The sequence below is a fragment of the Drosophila serrata genome, unplaced genomic scaffold, assembly GCF_035046125.1.
Source record: "Drosophila serrata isolate PLE 108 unplaced genomic scaffold, ASM3504612v1 contig_53, whole genome shotgun sequence".
Classification (NCBI taxonomy): domain Eukaryota; kingdom Metazoa; phylum Arthropoda; class Insecta; order Diptera; family Drosophilidae; genus Drosophila; species Drosophila serrata.
This window is the reverse complement of record NW_028256951.1, coordinates 6,068-23,323: the sequence shown is the minus strand read 5'-3', so window position 1 is coordinate 23,323 and position 17,256 is coordinate 6,068. Positions and strand designations below refer to the sequence as shown.

Genomic DNA, 17,256 nt, shown 5'->3' with positions numbered 1-17,256 from the left:
TCCACGGCCTGGCCTCTGCGAGTGTAGAAAGTGGTACTCGCATTTCCAGCAATTTCTGTGCTGCAATTGATGTATTTGCTCACAGCTTCGTTCATTGTTGTGAACGTTCGAGCCTCGAGTATTGTTTCAAGCTTTTGCTGGTCACAATTTTTCGTCATGACCCGTATGGCTTTCTACCTACAATAGTGTCGAGTAACTTTTTGAATATTGAATCTATAGTGGTTTCAATGCTCACTTTTTGTAGGATTGACCCACTTATTTTTGATTGAATAACCTCTACAGTAAGTTTTTCGTATTGTCCGTTAGTCACATTCACCAGGTTTATTGCCGTTATTAATCTTTGAAGATTTACTTTTCTTCCGTTAAATTCAGGCACAGCGTGAGAAATTTATTTTATATATGCCCTCTGGGCAGCTGATTTATTGGTCATGATGTAGGGCTTATGTTAAATTACGCTGTCAATTAAAACAGGATCTGATTGTTCTTGATCTGATAATTCAGATTGAATGAAAACAGCCGGGACAGTGGGGTTAATTATGTCTTTTTCCTCTATTTCATGACTTGCAGCATCAGACTCTTCTGTCACTGCTGGATCGTTTTCTGATTCTAGGGTTGCCAGCAAATTTTGGATGCTTGGTACAGAAATTGTTAGGTTGTACCTTTCCTTTATTGTTATTAAGCTCGATCGCTGTCTGTTAAGGAACTTAGATACTTGTGACCAATGGTCATCAATTCAATTCATCTTTCCAAGTGAACGGACGTGTTATTTTCTTGCGCTCTCGTTTGGTGTTAAAGTTTGAAAATAACCACCGGGGTTACCTAAAATTTTCTATTTTGTGTTAATAACTTCCCGTTCACTTCGCGTGTGAATGCAGCTATTTTAATTTGTGTTTATAATTGGTTTTATTTCCCAATTTAGTTGTGCTGCTAATGCTAGCTTTTGAATATTTGCATTTCCTTTTTGTGCCTTCTTCGTTTAGCTTTTGTTTGCGCCGTCGCAACAGCTAAACGTTTTTGCTATCTATTTATCTTCCACGCTCTCACACTCTCTCGCTTTCGCTTTGACGCTGCACTTTTTATCTACTCTGATCTCCCACGCTCTCCCGCTCTCCCGCTCTCTCGCTCTCTCGCTCTCGCTGTGACTCTTCACTTCTTATCTTCATAGATCTGTTGATTTTTTATCTTGTTTTTTCAAGAACAAGTAGAGTGGTAAGTACTTATAATGTCCGTAATATTGTCTGTTTCGTCAAAACCTGCAAAAAGGCAATTGCTGCAGGTGACCTTACAATCGGCTGCTGGCTGTGCGACAACGTCATGCACGCCAAGTGCATTGGAGTTGCAGCTCGGACGGTGGACGATGTAAAAAAAAACATCGGCCTGCGTTACTGTTGTGAGGCCTGTCGCGATGTAGAAAGGGAGATGATGTCTTTCATGCGGCAAACCAAAAGCGGTTTTAAGGGCATTTTAACGAGTTTTCGTAAAACTCTTGATATGTTCTTGGCTCTGGACACCCAATTGAATAGCCTTACGCTATTAAATGAGTCTCCTAGGCGCAAAAAAATGGTTTTGGTGGGCAGCATGTTGACGGACCCCAACTACCTGCAACGGGCTCTCAGCAGCAGCCTCCCTCGGCACAGCCCTCGACCTCAGCATTAATTCCAAGAGTGCTGAGATCGAGCGCTAGAAAAGATTCGGTATCCGAATGTGCAGCGGGAGTGACCGTATCGCCGGTGATTTCTGTTTTGTCCCCTGGGGGGTCGCAAATATTGACTCCTCAAAGTCCCGTGTTTAACGATATATCTGCCCAGGGTGTTAGGCCCGGAATACCGGCCGACAATGGCACGGCAGATAACCAATCTGCCTTGCCAAAAGCCCTGATAGCGGTTCCACCGACGAGACATATTTTTGTCTCGCGGCTTTCCCCTGATCAAACATCGGAAGATGTTCTCGCCTTTATACAAGGCAAAACCAGAGCCGAAAAAATTGAGATAAATGTGGAAAAGTTCAAATTTTCTTACGCAAGGGACATTTCATCTTTCAAAATAAATGTCCCTAATGAGCTCTTTAACACTATTTGCTCTCCCAACTTATGGCCAGAGTACATCGTTGTTAAGGAGTTCGAGGCGAAGAAAAAGAAAAAGCGGCCTGTAGGAATAACTCTTCCCAGGCCTGATCATACCACTGCGCCTTCTACGTCTTCCAATCCCGACCCAAAAAACTAACCTACTCCTTAGGTATTTCCTATCAGAATGCAAGAGGCTTACGTAGTAAGCTTCCTAACTTTTATTCTGATAGCCTTTCGTTTGCATCTCAGGTTATTGTGCTCACAGAAACCTGGTTAAAGCCGAAGATTCTGAGCTCCGAAGTTTTTCCAGCTGTGTTCACGGTATATCGGCTAGATCGCCCTATCAGACGCGGGGGTGGAGTTCTCATAGTGGTGAACTCCTCACTCACGTCAGAATTATTAACCTTCGAGGAATGCAACGATGTTGAATTCCTCTGAGAGAAGCTATCTATCAAAGGTAGCTCAATTTTTATTACCTACATACCTCCATTGTCATAACTTCCTATTTATTGGAATCACCTTTCCGCTACTCAGATGGTTTCCAGTAAACTTTTGGATAGAGACCAGTTGGTAGTCCTAGGAGATTTTAATATCTCTGGTGCTATTTGGTGCTCAAATAATTCCACCAATACTCCCCATACGCTTCGTTTCTGATCCTGCGAGAGTCAGTTTAGCAAGGGTGGCGCCTGTGACGCAGCACGAAGATCCGTATCATCCAACTTTCGATGACTCTTGATATTGGGTGTGACGTACAGAATATTTCTGACCGTCCTGCCAATAAAGACCTATGTTTTCGCATGACGGAACGGCTGAATAATTTTATAAACGAGTTCAATTGGTGCGATCTATACATGTGCACTGACATGGCATTCATTTCATTCATTTTTTATTGAATGTGTTCCGTTATATTATCCGCCAAGCTCGAATAAACCGCCGTGGTTTACTAAAGAGTTGAGCCGACTTAAAAATAAAAAATTTAGACTGTATGCTTAATTTAAATTCACCGGTTCTCAATCAGCCCTTTCATCTTATTTATCAGCTCGGTCAAACTTTACCGTGCTGAGCGCGCAGTGTTATAAAAACTATTTAACTCGTTGTTGGGCCCAGTTCTCACAGGACCCAAAACAGTTTTATAATTTCGTTAACACTAAACGAAAGCCTAAAACAAATTCTTCCTCGCTTTCATTTGAAAATACTACCGCACATAATGATCAGGCAATAGCCGATCTATTTTCGCAGTTTTTTCAAACAACTTATTAAAGCACTTCGAATTTACACCAGACTTATTCCTACGACATACCCAAACCAAACTTAATTTTCTGTCCTAGCCTAAACGAAAGCTCTCTCCTTTTAGATCTTCATCGTGTCAAGCCAGTTTATTCCTCAGTTCCCGAGGAATTTGTGGCTGTGTGCTCAGGTATTGTGCCGACGCCCTGTGCTGAAATTGTTTACCTTATCCTTGGAAACCTCCCACTTTCCCATTATTTGGAAGGAATCGTTTATTATTCCTCTCCACAAAAAAGGTAGCAAATTGGATGCCTGCAATTATAGAGGAATCTCTAAGTTGTCGGCCATCCCTAAATTATTTGAAAACATTATCACCCCTCACTTACAGCACCTTTGTAGATCAGTTATTTCTCCATGTCAACAAGATCCTATATGATAAAGGGCTTCCATAATAATTTTCAGACAGATGTAATCTATACTGATTTCAGTAAAGCATTTGACTCTGTTAACCATTCTCCCCTTGTTAGAAAACTCGATTTAAGGGGGTAGACCACCCTGACATTTTTTAAAAAATCTGATTTTGTTTTACTTAATCTTGATGCCGATATTCTTACGGCCATTTTAAGACATTGGGCTTAAAAATATCTCATTACATGCGGATTCTACAGCCATTAGAAGTGAGCGCTGCCGGTATACCTGAGAGTACTTTCTTTATCTTCTTTTGCGTTTTTCTCAAAACTACGTTTTTTAAAACGGTGTACATGATTTCTCAAAAACTACTGGACCAATTCTCTTCAAATTTTTTACACAGCTTCTCTATAAAGTCCTCTATGGCATGACGTAGGATTTTTTTGATATGATTTTTTGTTTTAAAGGTATAAATTTTTAAATCAAAAATTTCGTCTAAAAAAAAAATTATTTTTTCAAAGTGCTCCCATTTGCTGAAACAATATTTTTTTCCAAAAACGGCTACGTCATGCTATAGCCATACTTATATAGTTTATAAAAAATTATTGTTTTTCAATTTCGGATAACAAATGTGGTGTGCAGCATGTACACCATCCGACCATTCCCTAAAAAAAATCATTTTTTGACTGGCCATATCTCCGCCGTTCGTAAATATTTTTTTTCTTTCAAAAAGTATTTTTTAGTTTAACAAATGTACTTTGATATACTAAAAAATAAAAAGTTGTATTCTTAACAACTTTGTCAAAAGGAATTTTTTAAAAACCCTCCAATTTTCATGCGTTCAGGGTGGTCTACCCCCTTAATGGGTTTTCCAAGTGATCTTCTTAATTGAATCTCAAGTTATTTGAATGGCAGGACCCAAAAGGTCCTCTTTAAGAATAATTTATACAATGTTCTAAGGGTCACATCTGGCGTCCCGCAAGGAAGCCATTTGGGACTCTTATTGTTTACATTATTTATAAATGACCTGCCCAAAGTCTTGACTAACTCCAGAGTGCTTATGTACGCGGATGACGTTAAGCTTTGTATGCAATACAATGACGTTGCCTGCCAGTCGGATTTACAAACAGATCTTAATAGTTTTCAAACTTGGTGCCGTGTAAACTTATTAAACTTAAATGGCTCGAAATGCAAGCTAATGACATTCTCTCGTGTCGTTCTTAAGCTTGCTACTTAAACGCTGAACTGCTGCTCTTTGGAAACAATTAATTCTGTTGACGATTTGGGCGTCCGCTTGGACCCAAAACTTACCTTATTTATCATATTTCGTCTATGGTGAATAGAGCCAGGGGTGTGCTTGGATTTATTAAACGGTGGTCGAAGGAATTCAATGACCCCTATGTTACTAAATCCTTATATACTGTAGCCGCCTTTTAGTTTTAAACACTTCTTATTCTTCTCTTCTCTTATTAATATTTTCTTTATTATTTAATCTGGAATTTTTTATACTTGGTTTTATCTTTTCTTCACTCTTGTCTCTTTTTTACACTTCTTGTCTTATTCACATCTACTCTCGTTCCGATTTTCTCACCAAGTGATCTGCCGCTCTCAGCAATCACTCAAAGAACCCCCATTTTCAGTCAGTCGCTCTCTCATGCGTAACATCTCAATTAGAGTGGCCAGAGCATACTTATCTTAACTGGCCTGCTACAACTCGGCCGTCCTGACTTTGAGATAGCCCTCTATCTCTGCTTAGAATTATAATTTAACTATTATTTACAATTTGATTTTCATTTACAATATAATTCTTAGTTCACTATCTTAATTATAGTTTTATCCAATGTCTTATATTATTTGCACTTCAAACACCTTGATATGGATTGCGAGACAACTGAAACCCATCAATATCTTTAAGCAAATATCTGTCATTTTTTAAAACTTTTTCAATTACATAAGGACCTCTATTTCTTGGAATGAGTTTTCTCGAAGCTCCTACAGTGCTATCAAAATTCTTTACCATAACATAATCTCCTTCTTTATATTCTGTAGCAGTTTTCTTTTTTGCATTATAATATTTTTCATTCTTCATCTGAGATTTTCTTTGTTCCTCTTCTGCTTCTTTTCTAACATCTTCTAAAGTTGTTCTAATATTTCCTACCTCATTTTCGTCTTCTAATCTTTCTTTTAGATTATCCAAAACTTCTCCTTTCTGTCTTATCCCAAATAATGTTTCACTAGGACACTGCTTAGTACTATTATGAATCGTATTATTCATTGCATACTCTACTTTTTCCATAACTCTATCCCAATGTAATCCGTTTTCCGGTTCTGTCAATTTTGCTATCATAGGTCCTAGACTTCTATTGATTCGTTCAACTTGGCCATTAGCCTGCGGCGAGCCCGTCGCTATTTTTGTGTGCTTCACGTTACTTTTTTCCATAAACTCTGCAAAATCAGACGATGTAAAACAACTTCCCCGATCTGATACTATGCATCTAGGTATACTATAAGCTCGAAAATAGTCTGTTAATGCATTTATCACCTCTTTTGTATTTGTCGTTTTTGTTGTGTACAACCTAACAAACTTTGTAAATGCATCTACGACCACAAATATATGCTTTTTTGATCTGCTACTATCTACCGGCCCATAATGATCTATATGAATGATCTCAAAAGGTTTGTTGCCTTTTGGTATGCTATGTAAATGTCCATCTCCTCTACCTACTTTCGGGGCATACGCTATGCACTTTAAACAATTTTGAATGTGTTCAACGACTTTATCTTTCATGCGTGGAAACCAATAGCTCTTCCCAATAACTTCTAACATTTTATCCCTTCCAACATGACCCATTTCATCATGATACTTGTATAGCACATGTTCCTCTATTCGATTCGGTACGTAAAACAATAATCTGTTGTCGTTGCTTTTCCAAAGATCACACCATTTCTCATTTCATATAACTTATGCTCGCTACTTTCTAACATTTTCCTAATTTCCTGAACCTTCACATCTTTTGATTGACAAATTACTAAATTAGTTTGGAATGTATTTGCCTCCACTATCATAATATTGTTGCATCTACTCAATGCATTTACATGTTGCATTTGTCTACCTGCTCTGTGCTTTAATTCATAATCGAATTCCTGCAGCTCTAGAGCCCACCTTGCTATTCTTGGGTTCAACTCAATCTTATTGAGGGTTAAAGTTAGAGAGTTACAGTCTGTTACAATTTTAAATCGTTTGCCTAGCAAATATATTCTAAATCTTCTTAACGCGTAAATTATAGCTAAAGTCTCCAATTCAAAACTGTGATACTTCGCTCCCGTTGCAGTTGATCTCTTCGAAAAATAGAAAATAGGATGTAACTTGTTGTCATCTTTTTTCTGAAGAAGCACAGCCCCAAATCCTAAAGCACTTGCATCACAGTGAAGTTCGACATCATCTCTGTAATCGTATAAAGCTAACACTGGCGCTTCCATTAACTTCGCCTTTAAAAGTGAAAAACAATTCAACTCTTTTTCTTCAAACCTAAAAAGCCTATCCTTTCTCAATAAACCATATAATGGTTTCGCTCATATAGAAAAATCCTTAATGAATCGTCGAAAATACGAACAAAGACCCAAAAAGCTTTGAACTGCTTGCACCTTGCCTGGGATCGGAAAGTTTTGTATAGCTTCCAATCCCTTGCTATCAGCCTTAATCCCATCTTTTGAAATTAGAAAACCTAAATATTTGACCTTGTCTTGTAAAAATTTGCATTTATCCATTCTCAATTCTAACTTGTTTTCTACTAACCTTCTAAATACTTCTTTTACAACATCTAAATGTTCTTCTAAACTTTTTCTTGCAACTAAAATATCGTCCATGTATATGATTACCTTCTTTTCTCTTATCATGTCCGAAAATATGTCATTGACGAATCTCTGGAATACCTGTGGGGCTGTTTTAAGACCCATGGGCATTCGTAGAAATTCAATCTGCCCCAACGGGGTGGTAAACGACGTATATTTCACTGACTTTTCGTTAACAAATACATGAAAGTAGCCATTCTTAAGATCCAATTTTGTAAATACCGATTTTCCCACTAAGCTATCTAAAAAGTCATCAATTAATGGTATCGGATAATTGTCTTTAGCCATGATTTTGTTAAATTTTCTAAAATCTATGCAAAGTCTAAGTTCACCCGACTTCTTCTTCAATAATACGATAGGAGAAGCATACTCCGATTTACTAGGTTGAATAATCCCATCTCTAATGTATTCGTCTAACATTTTTGACAATGCTTCCTTCTCACTATATGACAGTCTTCTTGGTGCGCAGCTAAATGGTTTTGAGTTTTCTAACACTATTTTCATTTCACATGTTATTTTCGGAACTTCCGGTCGCTTGACTTGAACATAATGCGTCTCTAACAACTTGATAAACGTTTCACAATCCTTATAGTTTATTTGCTCAACAATATTATAAAGTTTTTCTTCCTCACAGTTTTCTAAAACGTTTATGTTCACGTCAGAAGGCCCTTCGCGGCGGCCGCTGCGCCGCCTCTGTCCACCGAGCCTCCAAAGCCTTGGCCGCTCTTGCACTCCCGCAAGTCGGCTCTTCGAGCACTGCTCATCGGGCTAGTCTAAGCGCTCCCGCGCCCACTCTTCGATGTTCGCGAACGCCCGCTCCCGAATTCCCGAGCTTCGCTCGCTGCTAAGCGAGCTGAGGGACGGCTTGTTCGCGCTCCACTTCTCGGGCCCGCTCTCGCACTGTTAAGCGTAGCTTATCGGTCGGGAGCGCGGCCCTTACATTTAAGCTAGAGTTAGTACTATGAATGCAGCGAAATAAAGCTGACCAGTTGAATTGCCCACGACGCCCCCGCCTTTATTTTTCGACTCCGCTTCGACGTGGGAATTTTCACTGGGCTACATTTTCCAATACAGGATCTTCAGCGGCAGGATCGCCCCCCGACAAAACATGGTCCTTCGAGCCGGATAAGGATATCCTTCCATCCCTTCACCAGCAGTTCCCGGTGATTTTTCCGCTGAGATAAGTATATGCTTGATTCCGTCTTGTTCTCGCTGCCGGTCTTAGACAGTGGGCCGAACATTTAATTTCGGTCGCACCGCTGCAAAATTTATTATTTTTCGTTCGTGTCAACTCCCCGTCCGAGTTTTCCTGACACCACGGCAGTGAGAAATTCCACTTTTCTATTCGCCTCCGAACTTCGAAACTTTTCCATCCGTGTCCGTTTTGTGTGCGCCGCCATCCTCCTCGCCGTCTCTTCGATTCCCCGTTGTTCATCCACTTGCCAACGGTCGAGGCCTATGTGCAGCCACATACACACACACGCATTCTAAACTTGTGCTAATATTTCCGTGCAAAAAAAGTTCTCCGTGAACAGTGAAATTGTGTTTCAAAAAGAAAGGCATAATTAATATTGGCCAGCCGGTGTGCGCTTGTTTCGGGAATTCACCCTGATCGCCGAACAGTCTGCCGCTGTCACGATATTTTTTGTATGCTGTATCCATACACATTTTTCTGTTCGCACAATTCAATACAGTCCACTTCTCGACGCTCCACTGTGCCAATACAAACCCTACAGTTGTTCAAGAAACAGATTTCGTCAACCAAGGATTTAAAATAATCCGAATTTTATAAATCCTATTTTTTTATTTATTTCAATTTACGATACATATATTGGGCAAGCTTCGCGCTATTCTGCGCTGAGCATTGATCTCTATTATTATTTACATACATACATATATATTGGGCAAGCTTCGCGCTATTCTGCGCTGAGCATCGATCTCCAATTACATACATACATACATTATACACACGCCCGCATAAGGACATATTAAGTTATTATTTGTCATTTCTTTTTTCGTCTCCTCTTTGTGCCTAGAGCGTGTACAAGCACTTGTACTCATACATTTCACAGCCGAACAGTGCCGACGAGATATAATCCGCCACCTACAATTTTAAGGAAATTTTGTGAGCCAAGAATTTTAAATTATCCGAATTTTATTTACCCTATTTTCATTTAGGTGAAAGAAATACAAATTTACACACATACCTCCATACATACAAGCTTCGCGCTATTCTGCGCTGAGCATCGAAACCCAAACACAAACGAGTGTTTTTAATTGTCTTCGATTTAACCGCCGCAACGGCTGTGTTGTTGCCACCCCTTAAGTTCTTTGGGTCCCTCACTCATCACTGCTTTGCCGACGGCTTATCCCAGTGAGCTCTTCTCCGCGACCAGAAACGGATGTTTGTTTTTTAAATTCTACCTTCTTAGCGTTTAAATAATTAAACATCTACGACTCATAGTTAAACATTCATTAATCGATCCAGAATTTGAATTTAATTAATTAATTTAAGTTAATTAATTTTTAATTCAATCCTTTCAACTGAGTCGCCGCAACGGTCGTGTTGGTTTTTCCTCTGGGTTCTTTTGAGTTCCGCACGGCTTTGCCGACGGCATGACCCACTGAGGTTTTTCTCTCGAACTAAAGCCAAGGGTTTATTTCGACCATTTCATCCGTAATCAATAAATTTGGCAACAATTAATTACTTCCGACCAATACGTTCCTAAATTCGTATTTAATTTATTACGGGATCCATCCACAATTCGTGCCCAATTTTCTGAGCAAAATATAAGCAAACCTCCACGTCCGAAATATATTATATATTCTATAATACACAAGGCTTTTTAATTTCGAATTAAAATTATTCCGGTATTTTAATTACGGCCGATTCCGTCAATCCGGTTGGGAAGATCCCAGTCCGCATTTCCGCGACCCTCTCCGATTAACTTAAAATCCACTGCTCGACTACAAAAATGGCTCAAACCGCCATCGACATAGCGCTGAGGAAGTTTATTGCCACGACAGACCGTGTTAGTCAATTCGAGGCAAAGATCCAACCTCTAGACGCCCCAGAAACCGCCCAGCCCTCTCCTTCCACGTGTAAAGTGCGTCGCGATCAGATTCGCGCACTGTGGGAAAAGGTCGAAAGGGATTACGATATTTGTTCGGATCTTGTTTCGGCATCCGGTGAGAGTAACACCAGCAGGCTAATGCTCCAGTCCAGATATGAGCATTGTTTCTCGGTCTACGAAAGATGTAGTGCCGACCTCCAACAGTTGATGGAAAAGGGATCTTCTCAGTCCGTGCCGATTTCCCCAAACTCGTCCGTCCCAGAGTCCGCTGGTTGTCGCCTGCCACCGGTGGACACCGAAACTTTCGCTGGTGACTGTCTTCGGTGGCCCACATTCAGAGACCTTTTCACGGCGGTATATATCCACAACCCTAGTCTCACCCCGGTGGAGAAATTGTTCCACCTACTATCCAAGACAACTGGCGAAGCGCACGCCATTGTTTCCAAAGCCCCGCTCACCAATGAGGGGTTCGTCGCAGCTTGGCAAAGCCTCACCGACCGCTTCGAGAACCGGCGGTTGTTGGTCAACAGCCAGTTGAAAATCCTTTTCAACATTCAGGCTATCCCCCAAGAGTCCGGCAGCGCGCTAAGGGAGCTGCAAAGCACTATCCAGAATTGTCTAGCGGCATTAGAGATGACCGCCATTCAAGTCGAAGCCTGGGACTGCCTCCTAGTGTACATGGTTTCCTCGAAGCTCCCCAAGCTCACGCTCTCCAAGTGGGAGCAATCTATTCACAATAAGGACAAAATTCCAACTTGGAACGAGCTAGACGCGTTTCTGACCGAGCGCCATCGTACGCTGGAGGCCATCGACGACGTTTCGCCTACCAACTCAAGGCATTTTCCGCCAGAGTTGTCGACTCCGAGGGCCCCAGCGCCCCGGCTCCATTCTTCCGACTTCAGAGTGACTCCAACACCCAGACCCAGACGGTGTGACCTATGTTCCAGGGAAAACCATCCCCTGCGAAGATGTCCCCGTTTCCTTCAAATGACCGTAGTCGAGAGGTCAAATATCATCCGAAGAAAGCAACTCTGCTTGAATTGTTTGGCACGAGGCCATCAGCAGCGGGATTGCCCCAGTGCCCACTCCTGCCGTACATGCCGCAGACGGCATCACACCCTGCTGCATCCCAGAAGCTGTTCCTCCAGTGTTCAAAATGCTCCTGAACCTTCCAGCCCAGTAACCGCACCTATCCAAAGGATATCCGCGTTCTCCACCCGAATTACTACTCCCAACGCCTTCAATTACTGGGTACCCTACGACATCAAGAGCAGACGTTCCCGAGGTAATTTATCCTACCCATGCCGAGTCTGCAGCGGAGTCCATCCGCTTCGAAAATGCCACAAGTTCCTCAGGCTTAGTGCTGAGAAGAGGCTCCGCGCGGTGTCCACCAACCGCTACTGTTCGAACTGTTTGGCCCACGAACATTCCCAAGGCAAGTGCCGCAGTGGTGACCGATGCAAGACGTGCAATCAGCATCACCACACGCTCCTGCATATGCCGGGAAGTCCAGTTCCCGCACCCCGATCGCAGCATCGGATGACTCCGTGCTTATTTACTGACCGCTCTTCTAAATGATACTTTTTTTCCAGTCCGCTTCGAGAAGATGCCACCGCTTCGCACCACGCGAACGCTCTGATCAGAGGTCCAATCCAACCGATTCCGAGGTTGCCACCGAGCTTCATCCGCTTCCGACGTCGACGTCACCTCTAGGATCCTGCGCCTCTCCCCGCCCCTCCTCAGCCACTCCACGGCCTCCGTCCACCGCTCCAGTCCGGTGCGCATAGGCAATTTCCGCCGCTAGCCAGGACCCCCTGCAGAACGCGGCAGTTATACAGGACGAATATGTTGCAACCCGAGTAGTTGCAAGGGGGGGAGAATGTTCACGTCAGAAGGCCCTTCGCGGCGGCCGCGGCGCCGCCTCTGTCCACCGAGCCTCCAAAGCCTTGGCCGCTCTTGCACTCCCGCAAGTCGGCTCTTCGAGCACTGCTCATCGGGCTAGTCTAAGCGCTCCCGCGCCCACTCTTCGATGTTCGCGAACGCCCGCTCCCGAATTCCCGAGCTTCGCTCGCTGCTAAGCGAGCTGAGGGACGGCTTGTTCGCGCTCCACTTCTCGGGCCCGCTCTCGCACTGTTAAGCGTAGCTTATCGGTCGGGAGCGCGGCCCTTACATTTAAGCTAGAGTTAGTCTTATGTATGCAGCGAAATAAAGCTGACCAGTTGAATTGCCCACGACGCCCCCGCCTTTATTTTTCGACTCCGCTTCGACGTGGGAATTTCCATTGGGCTACATTTTCCAATACAGGATCTTCAGCGGCAGGATCGCCCCCCGACAAAACAGTTTATATCCATCATTTCCCTATCAAAATTTTCGTCCAACACACCTCGATGTTCCTCACCTAACCCTTTTGTACCTAAAGTTTGTTCCCGTATAACATCTGTACCTAAATTATTATCTTCTGAACATTCACCTAAGCTTTTACCTAAACCATTTTCTCCTAAATTTGAACCTAAAATGTCCTCATCTAAACTTGTACCTAAAAGATTCTCTCCTAAACTTATACCTAAAATGTTCTCACCTAACCTTGTACCTAAAATATTCTCACCTAAACTTGTACCTAAAATGTTCTCACCTAAACTTGTACCTAAAATGTTCTCACCTAACCTTGTACCTAAAATGTTCTCACCTAAAATTGTACGTAAATCTTTTTGATCTAAATCTGTACTGAAACTACCTTTATCTAAATTTTTGTCAACTAAAATTTCACTTTCTAAATTTTCGCAATCTAATACTCTATCCAATTCATAAGGGTCCTTAGTATTGTCATTCACTAAGCTAATGTTTGTATCACGACCGACTTGGGTTTTACATTCCTCGATTGTAATCATTTTTAAGGTTTCTAAATTAATTTCTAATTTACAAACTTTCATAAAATTCCTCCCCAGCACAATATTACAGAGCATAGATTCGCTAGCCACAACAATTAATTTAAACCAAATCTTTATTTCATTTTTTAATACAAAGCATAATATATTTCCATAGCTTTTCAATAAGCTTTTGTATAATCCAAAACAACTTTCTCTTAGAGGTTCTAACTTAATGTTTTTCGGTATACAAGAACGTTTTATGAGCGAAACTGGACTTCCCGAATCTATTTGGCACTCTGTAATAATAGGCTGGTTCGTATTTTCCACACAAAAAATTTTGAATACTCTTACATAGTTGTTTTCCACCTCCTTATTCTGGGGACATACAGCAATTCGGTGATCCTCTGCGCCACAGCCATAACACGAACCAGGCTCTCGCTTTGGCTTGGTGCACTCCCACTTCCAGTGCCCCTTGCCGTTGCAGTTGAAACATCGAGTTTCATTGTTCGTCGAAACCGCCTTTGCCGCCGACGCCTTCGCCTTAAATAACGCCCTCGCTGGCAGCTTGATGTCTGCAAACGCTCGCAACATTCTCCTCGGGACATCAAAACATTGCATTTTAGCCTGCGTTCGAAGACTTGGTAATGGAATGCCCTCTACGAGCCCATCCACCAGCTCGTCCTCTTCCATCGCCACATCTCGAGCCAATCTGCACTTCTCCTCGAAATACATCGCAAATTGTTCATCCGGCGACCAGACCCGTGCCTCAAACTTGAGCCTTAATGCCGCTTTTGATTTAATGCCCCCAAAAGCTAGCTTTAATTCTTCGATGAGCTCGTCCATTGGCTTCGCCAACCGTCCGGCCTCAGCATGCAGCCATTGTAGGGAATCTCCCTTGAGTTTGCTGGTCAACAAAATTCGCCGCTGCATGTCTGTTAGCCTATGAAGGGCCGAAATACTGTCCCACTGGTCAATCCACGATCGCACACACACCTTGCTGCCGAAGTCTATTAGCATTTCTCTAGCCATGTTAAAACCAGGTGATGCAAAACTGTCTGTTTCCATTTCGCCATCTCGCTGTACGTCGCCTCTGCCGTCGCCTCGTTGCGTGTTCTGGAAACTTCTTGCAGGTAGCTGTTCAAAGTTCTCGGAGCTGTTGTTGTTGGCGTCGTTGTTTCGTCGCCCGCCACTGTCGCCAACTCCAACGCCTAGCTGTCCTACCTTCTCGGAACCATGCCGAATTCGAGCATTTTCGTCTCTTCCATTCCCGCTGTCTTCGTTGCTCTGGCTGCCGCCGACATTGGCGCCGATCTGGCGATTCAAATTTGCCAGAATTTTTCTCGTCTTGGCAGTTTCCTCGCGCAATTCTCCAAGAGTTTCTTTGGCGATCTCCAGCTCACCGTCGATTTCCACGTCCGTGTCACCTAACTTTTCCATCTCCACACACTCTTTCGGATCACTGCCTCGAATTCCAATCGGGACCTTTGCTAGCCTTGCGAACAGCTCCGCTTTTGTGCCCTTCGTGGACAAATTTAACAGCTCCAATCACCGTTTTAATTGCACAACCGTTATATCCGCTATGTTCAAATCCATTATTTTATTTTATTTTTCCAAATGATGAGAAAAATTTTGATTCTGATCCCACTTCTGAAGTTTGTAGCCGCCTTTTAGTTTTAAACACTTCTTATTCTTCTCGTCTCTTATTGATATTTTCTTTATTATTTAATCTGGAACTTTTTATACTTGGTTTTATCTTTTCTTCACTCTTGTTTCTTTTTTACACTTCTTGTCTTATTCACATCTACTCTCGTTCCGATTTTCTCACCAAATGATCTGCCGCTCTCAGCAACCACTCAAAGAACCCCCATTTTCAGTCAGTCGCTCTCTCATGCTCTCTTTTGAGAGAGCGTAACATCTCAATTAGAGTGGCCAGAGCATACTTATCTTAACTGGCCTGCAACAATACTTCTTTAGTTCGTCCTATTTTAGAATACGGATGCTGCGTTTGGAGCCCACAGTACGGCATCCATAGTAAACGCATTGAGTCGGTTCAAAAGAACTTTTTACTTTTCGCTCTACGCGGCTTAAATTGGGATGCAAACCAAAGATTACCTTCCTACTCTAGTAGACTCCTATTAATAAACTTGCCGTCCTTAGCCAATCGTAGAACGATGATAGGGATAACCTTTATTTTTAACCTTATCCATGGTGATGTGGAAAGTGCTGACTTGTTGAGTCAGCTTAATTTCCACGTACCATGTAGAACTACTAGATCCTATATCGCATTAGTGTTGCGCCACTGTAGAACCTCCTTTGAACTGCATGAACCGTTTAGAGTGTTATGTGCAAATTATAATTGTTCACGTCAGGAGGCCCTTCGCGGCGTCGCCTCTGTCCACCGAGTTTCCAAAGCTTTGCCGCTCTTGCACTCCCGCAAGTCGGCCCTTCGCGCACTGCTCATCGGGCTAGTTCGCGCTCCACTTCTCGGGCCCGCTTTCGCACTGTTAAGCTTAGCTTATCGGCCAGGAGCGCAGCCCTTATGTTTAAGCTAGTTAGTTCTATGTATGATGCGTAATAAAGCGGAAGCACTCATTCGAGCTCCACGACGCCCCCGACTTTTGATTTTAACTACTACGGGTTATATACTTTCTGACTGCGTCGTGGGACCTATTTTCCAGTACAGGATCTTTAGCGGCAGGATCGCCCCCCTACAATCAATAATGATTAGTACACACTTATCTCTATCGTAGGTACCCTTTCCAAATTAAAATCTTTAATACTAACACACTTAGTTAACATGCTAGCTAACAATCTGGTAGCACGCCGGTAGTCAATTTCCTCGTATTCTGTCCTATATTTTCCATCGCGCCTACTACACCTAACCCAAACAGGCACGTGCCTGGTGTCATACGGGCCACTTGAATGTACTGACCATAGTGCATCAATGTCCAAGTAAAATAATTTTTCTCTGTTGCCGTATATTAGTGTACGTGCTGCATTAAAGCGGGTCACTAACATTTCGGCTTATTTATTTATTGTGGCTCTTTGTATTGGCAGATTTTGTGTTAGCGACTTATACGTTTTTTCGAAGTCACTTTTTAGTATATTTAATTCGTATTTTAATTCACTCCATTCCATTTTTGTATGGGTATAAATTATTATCTATATGCTACCATAACTAGGTTCCTACCCAATGTGGCAAGTTCTTCTATTTATGATTTCACCAGAACGCCTGGTATAGTTCTTACTACAATTGCCGTTTGCGTAGCTGAGGAATGTATCGGGGGAGAAATATCCACATTAAAAGTGTCCATATATTTATTTTCTAATTTATAAATGCTAATTGAAACGGTGGAGATACGTGTTTAGATTCGTTCCTTAAAAGAAAAGAATCCCTCTAATAGACTGTCTGAATTAACTTCTGGGTACTCATAATGGCTACATAAAAGGAAAATTAAAAAAATTGTATTAAATTTTAAATTATTATTTTACACATTTAACCGAGTCGTTCTAAATTGTATGCTTGTATCTCGTCTTAATTATCTTGTTGTGTTTTACCTTCAAGGTAAGAAGGAATTGGAGCGACGATATTAGGAGCAGCAACGTTATAGCTTCGAGTTTCTCGGAGTGATCAACGATTTTTACGTTATTGACCACATTGGCCGTATTGTTTTTTGTTTGACTATCATCTTAGCGAAGCCAACCCATTTTTAGGCAATTTAAATTCTATATCTTTGTATAAGAAAATTATTTATGATATATA

At 42.0% G+C, this 17,256-nt stretch overlaps 2 protein-coding genes across 2 annotated transcripts; one reads left to right on the top strand and one right to left on the bottom strand.

Annotated features, from left to right (window-relative positions):
• Nucleotides 1-8,073: 8,073 nt before the first annotated feature.
• Nucleotides 8,074-12,430, top strand: LOC147644951 (uncharacterized). Its single transcript, XM_086836836.1, has 3 exons — nt 8,074-9,677; nt 9,731-11,911; nt 12,306-12,430. The coding sequence occupies exons 2-3, from the start codon at nt 10,528-10,530 to the stop codon at nt 12,428-12,430; spliced, it is 1,509 nt and encodes a 502-aa protein (XP_086692962.1). The 5' UTR covers nt 8,074-9,677; nt 9,731-10,527.
• A 1,347-nt stretch (nt 12,431-13,777) lies between these two features.
• Nucleotides 13,778-14,423, bottom strand: LOC147644950 (uncharacterized). The gene is made up of 2 exons (XM_086836833.1): nt 13,845-14,423; nt 13,778-13,789 (listed from the first exon to the last, which is right to left on the bottom strand). The coding sequence occupies exons 1-2, from the start codon at nt 14,421-14,423 to the stop codon at nt 13,778-13,780; spliced, it is 591 nt and encodes a 196-aa protein (XP_086692959.1).
• Between the last annotated feature and the right edge of the window lie 2,833 nt (nt 14,424-17,256).

Bases quoted from the DNA above. Each gene is read 5' to 3' on its own strand.
- LOC147644951 (XM_086836836.1), top strand. From the start codon at position 10,528: ATGGCTCAAACCGCCATCGACATAGCGCTGAGGAAGTTTATTGCCACG. The intron at 11,912-12,305 runs GTAATTTATCCT...GTTGCCACCGAG, and splicing joins CAAGAGCAGACGTTCCCGAG to CTTCATCCGCTTCCGACGTC.
- LOC147644950 (XM_086836833.1), bottom strand. From the start codon at position 14,423: ATGCAGCGGCGAATTTTGTTGACCAGCAAACTCAAGGGAGATTCCCTA.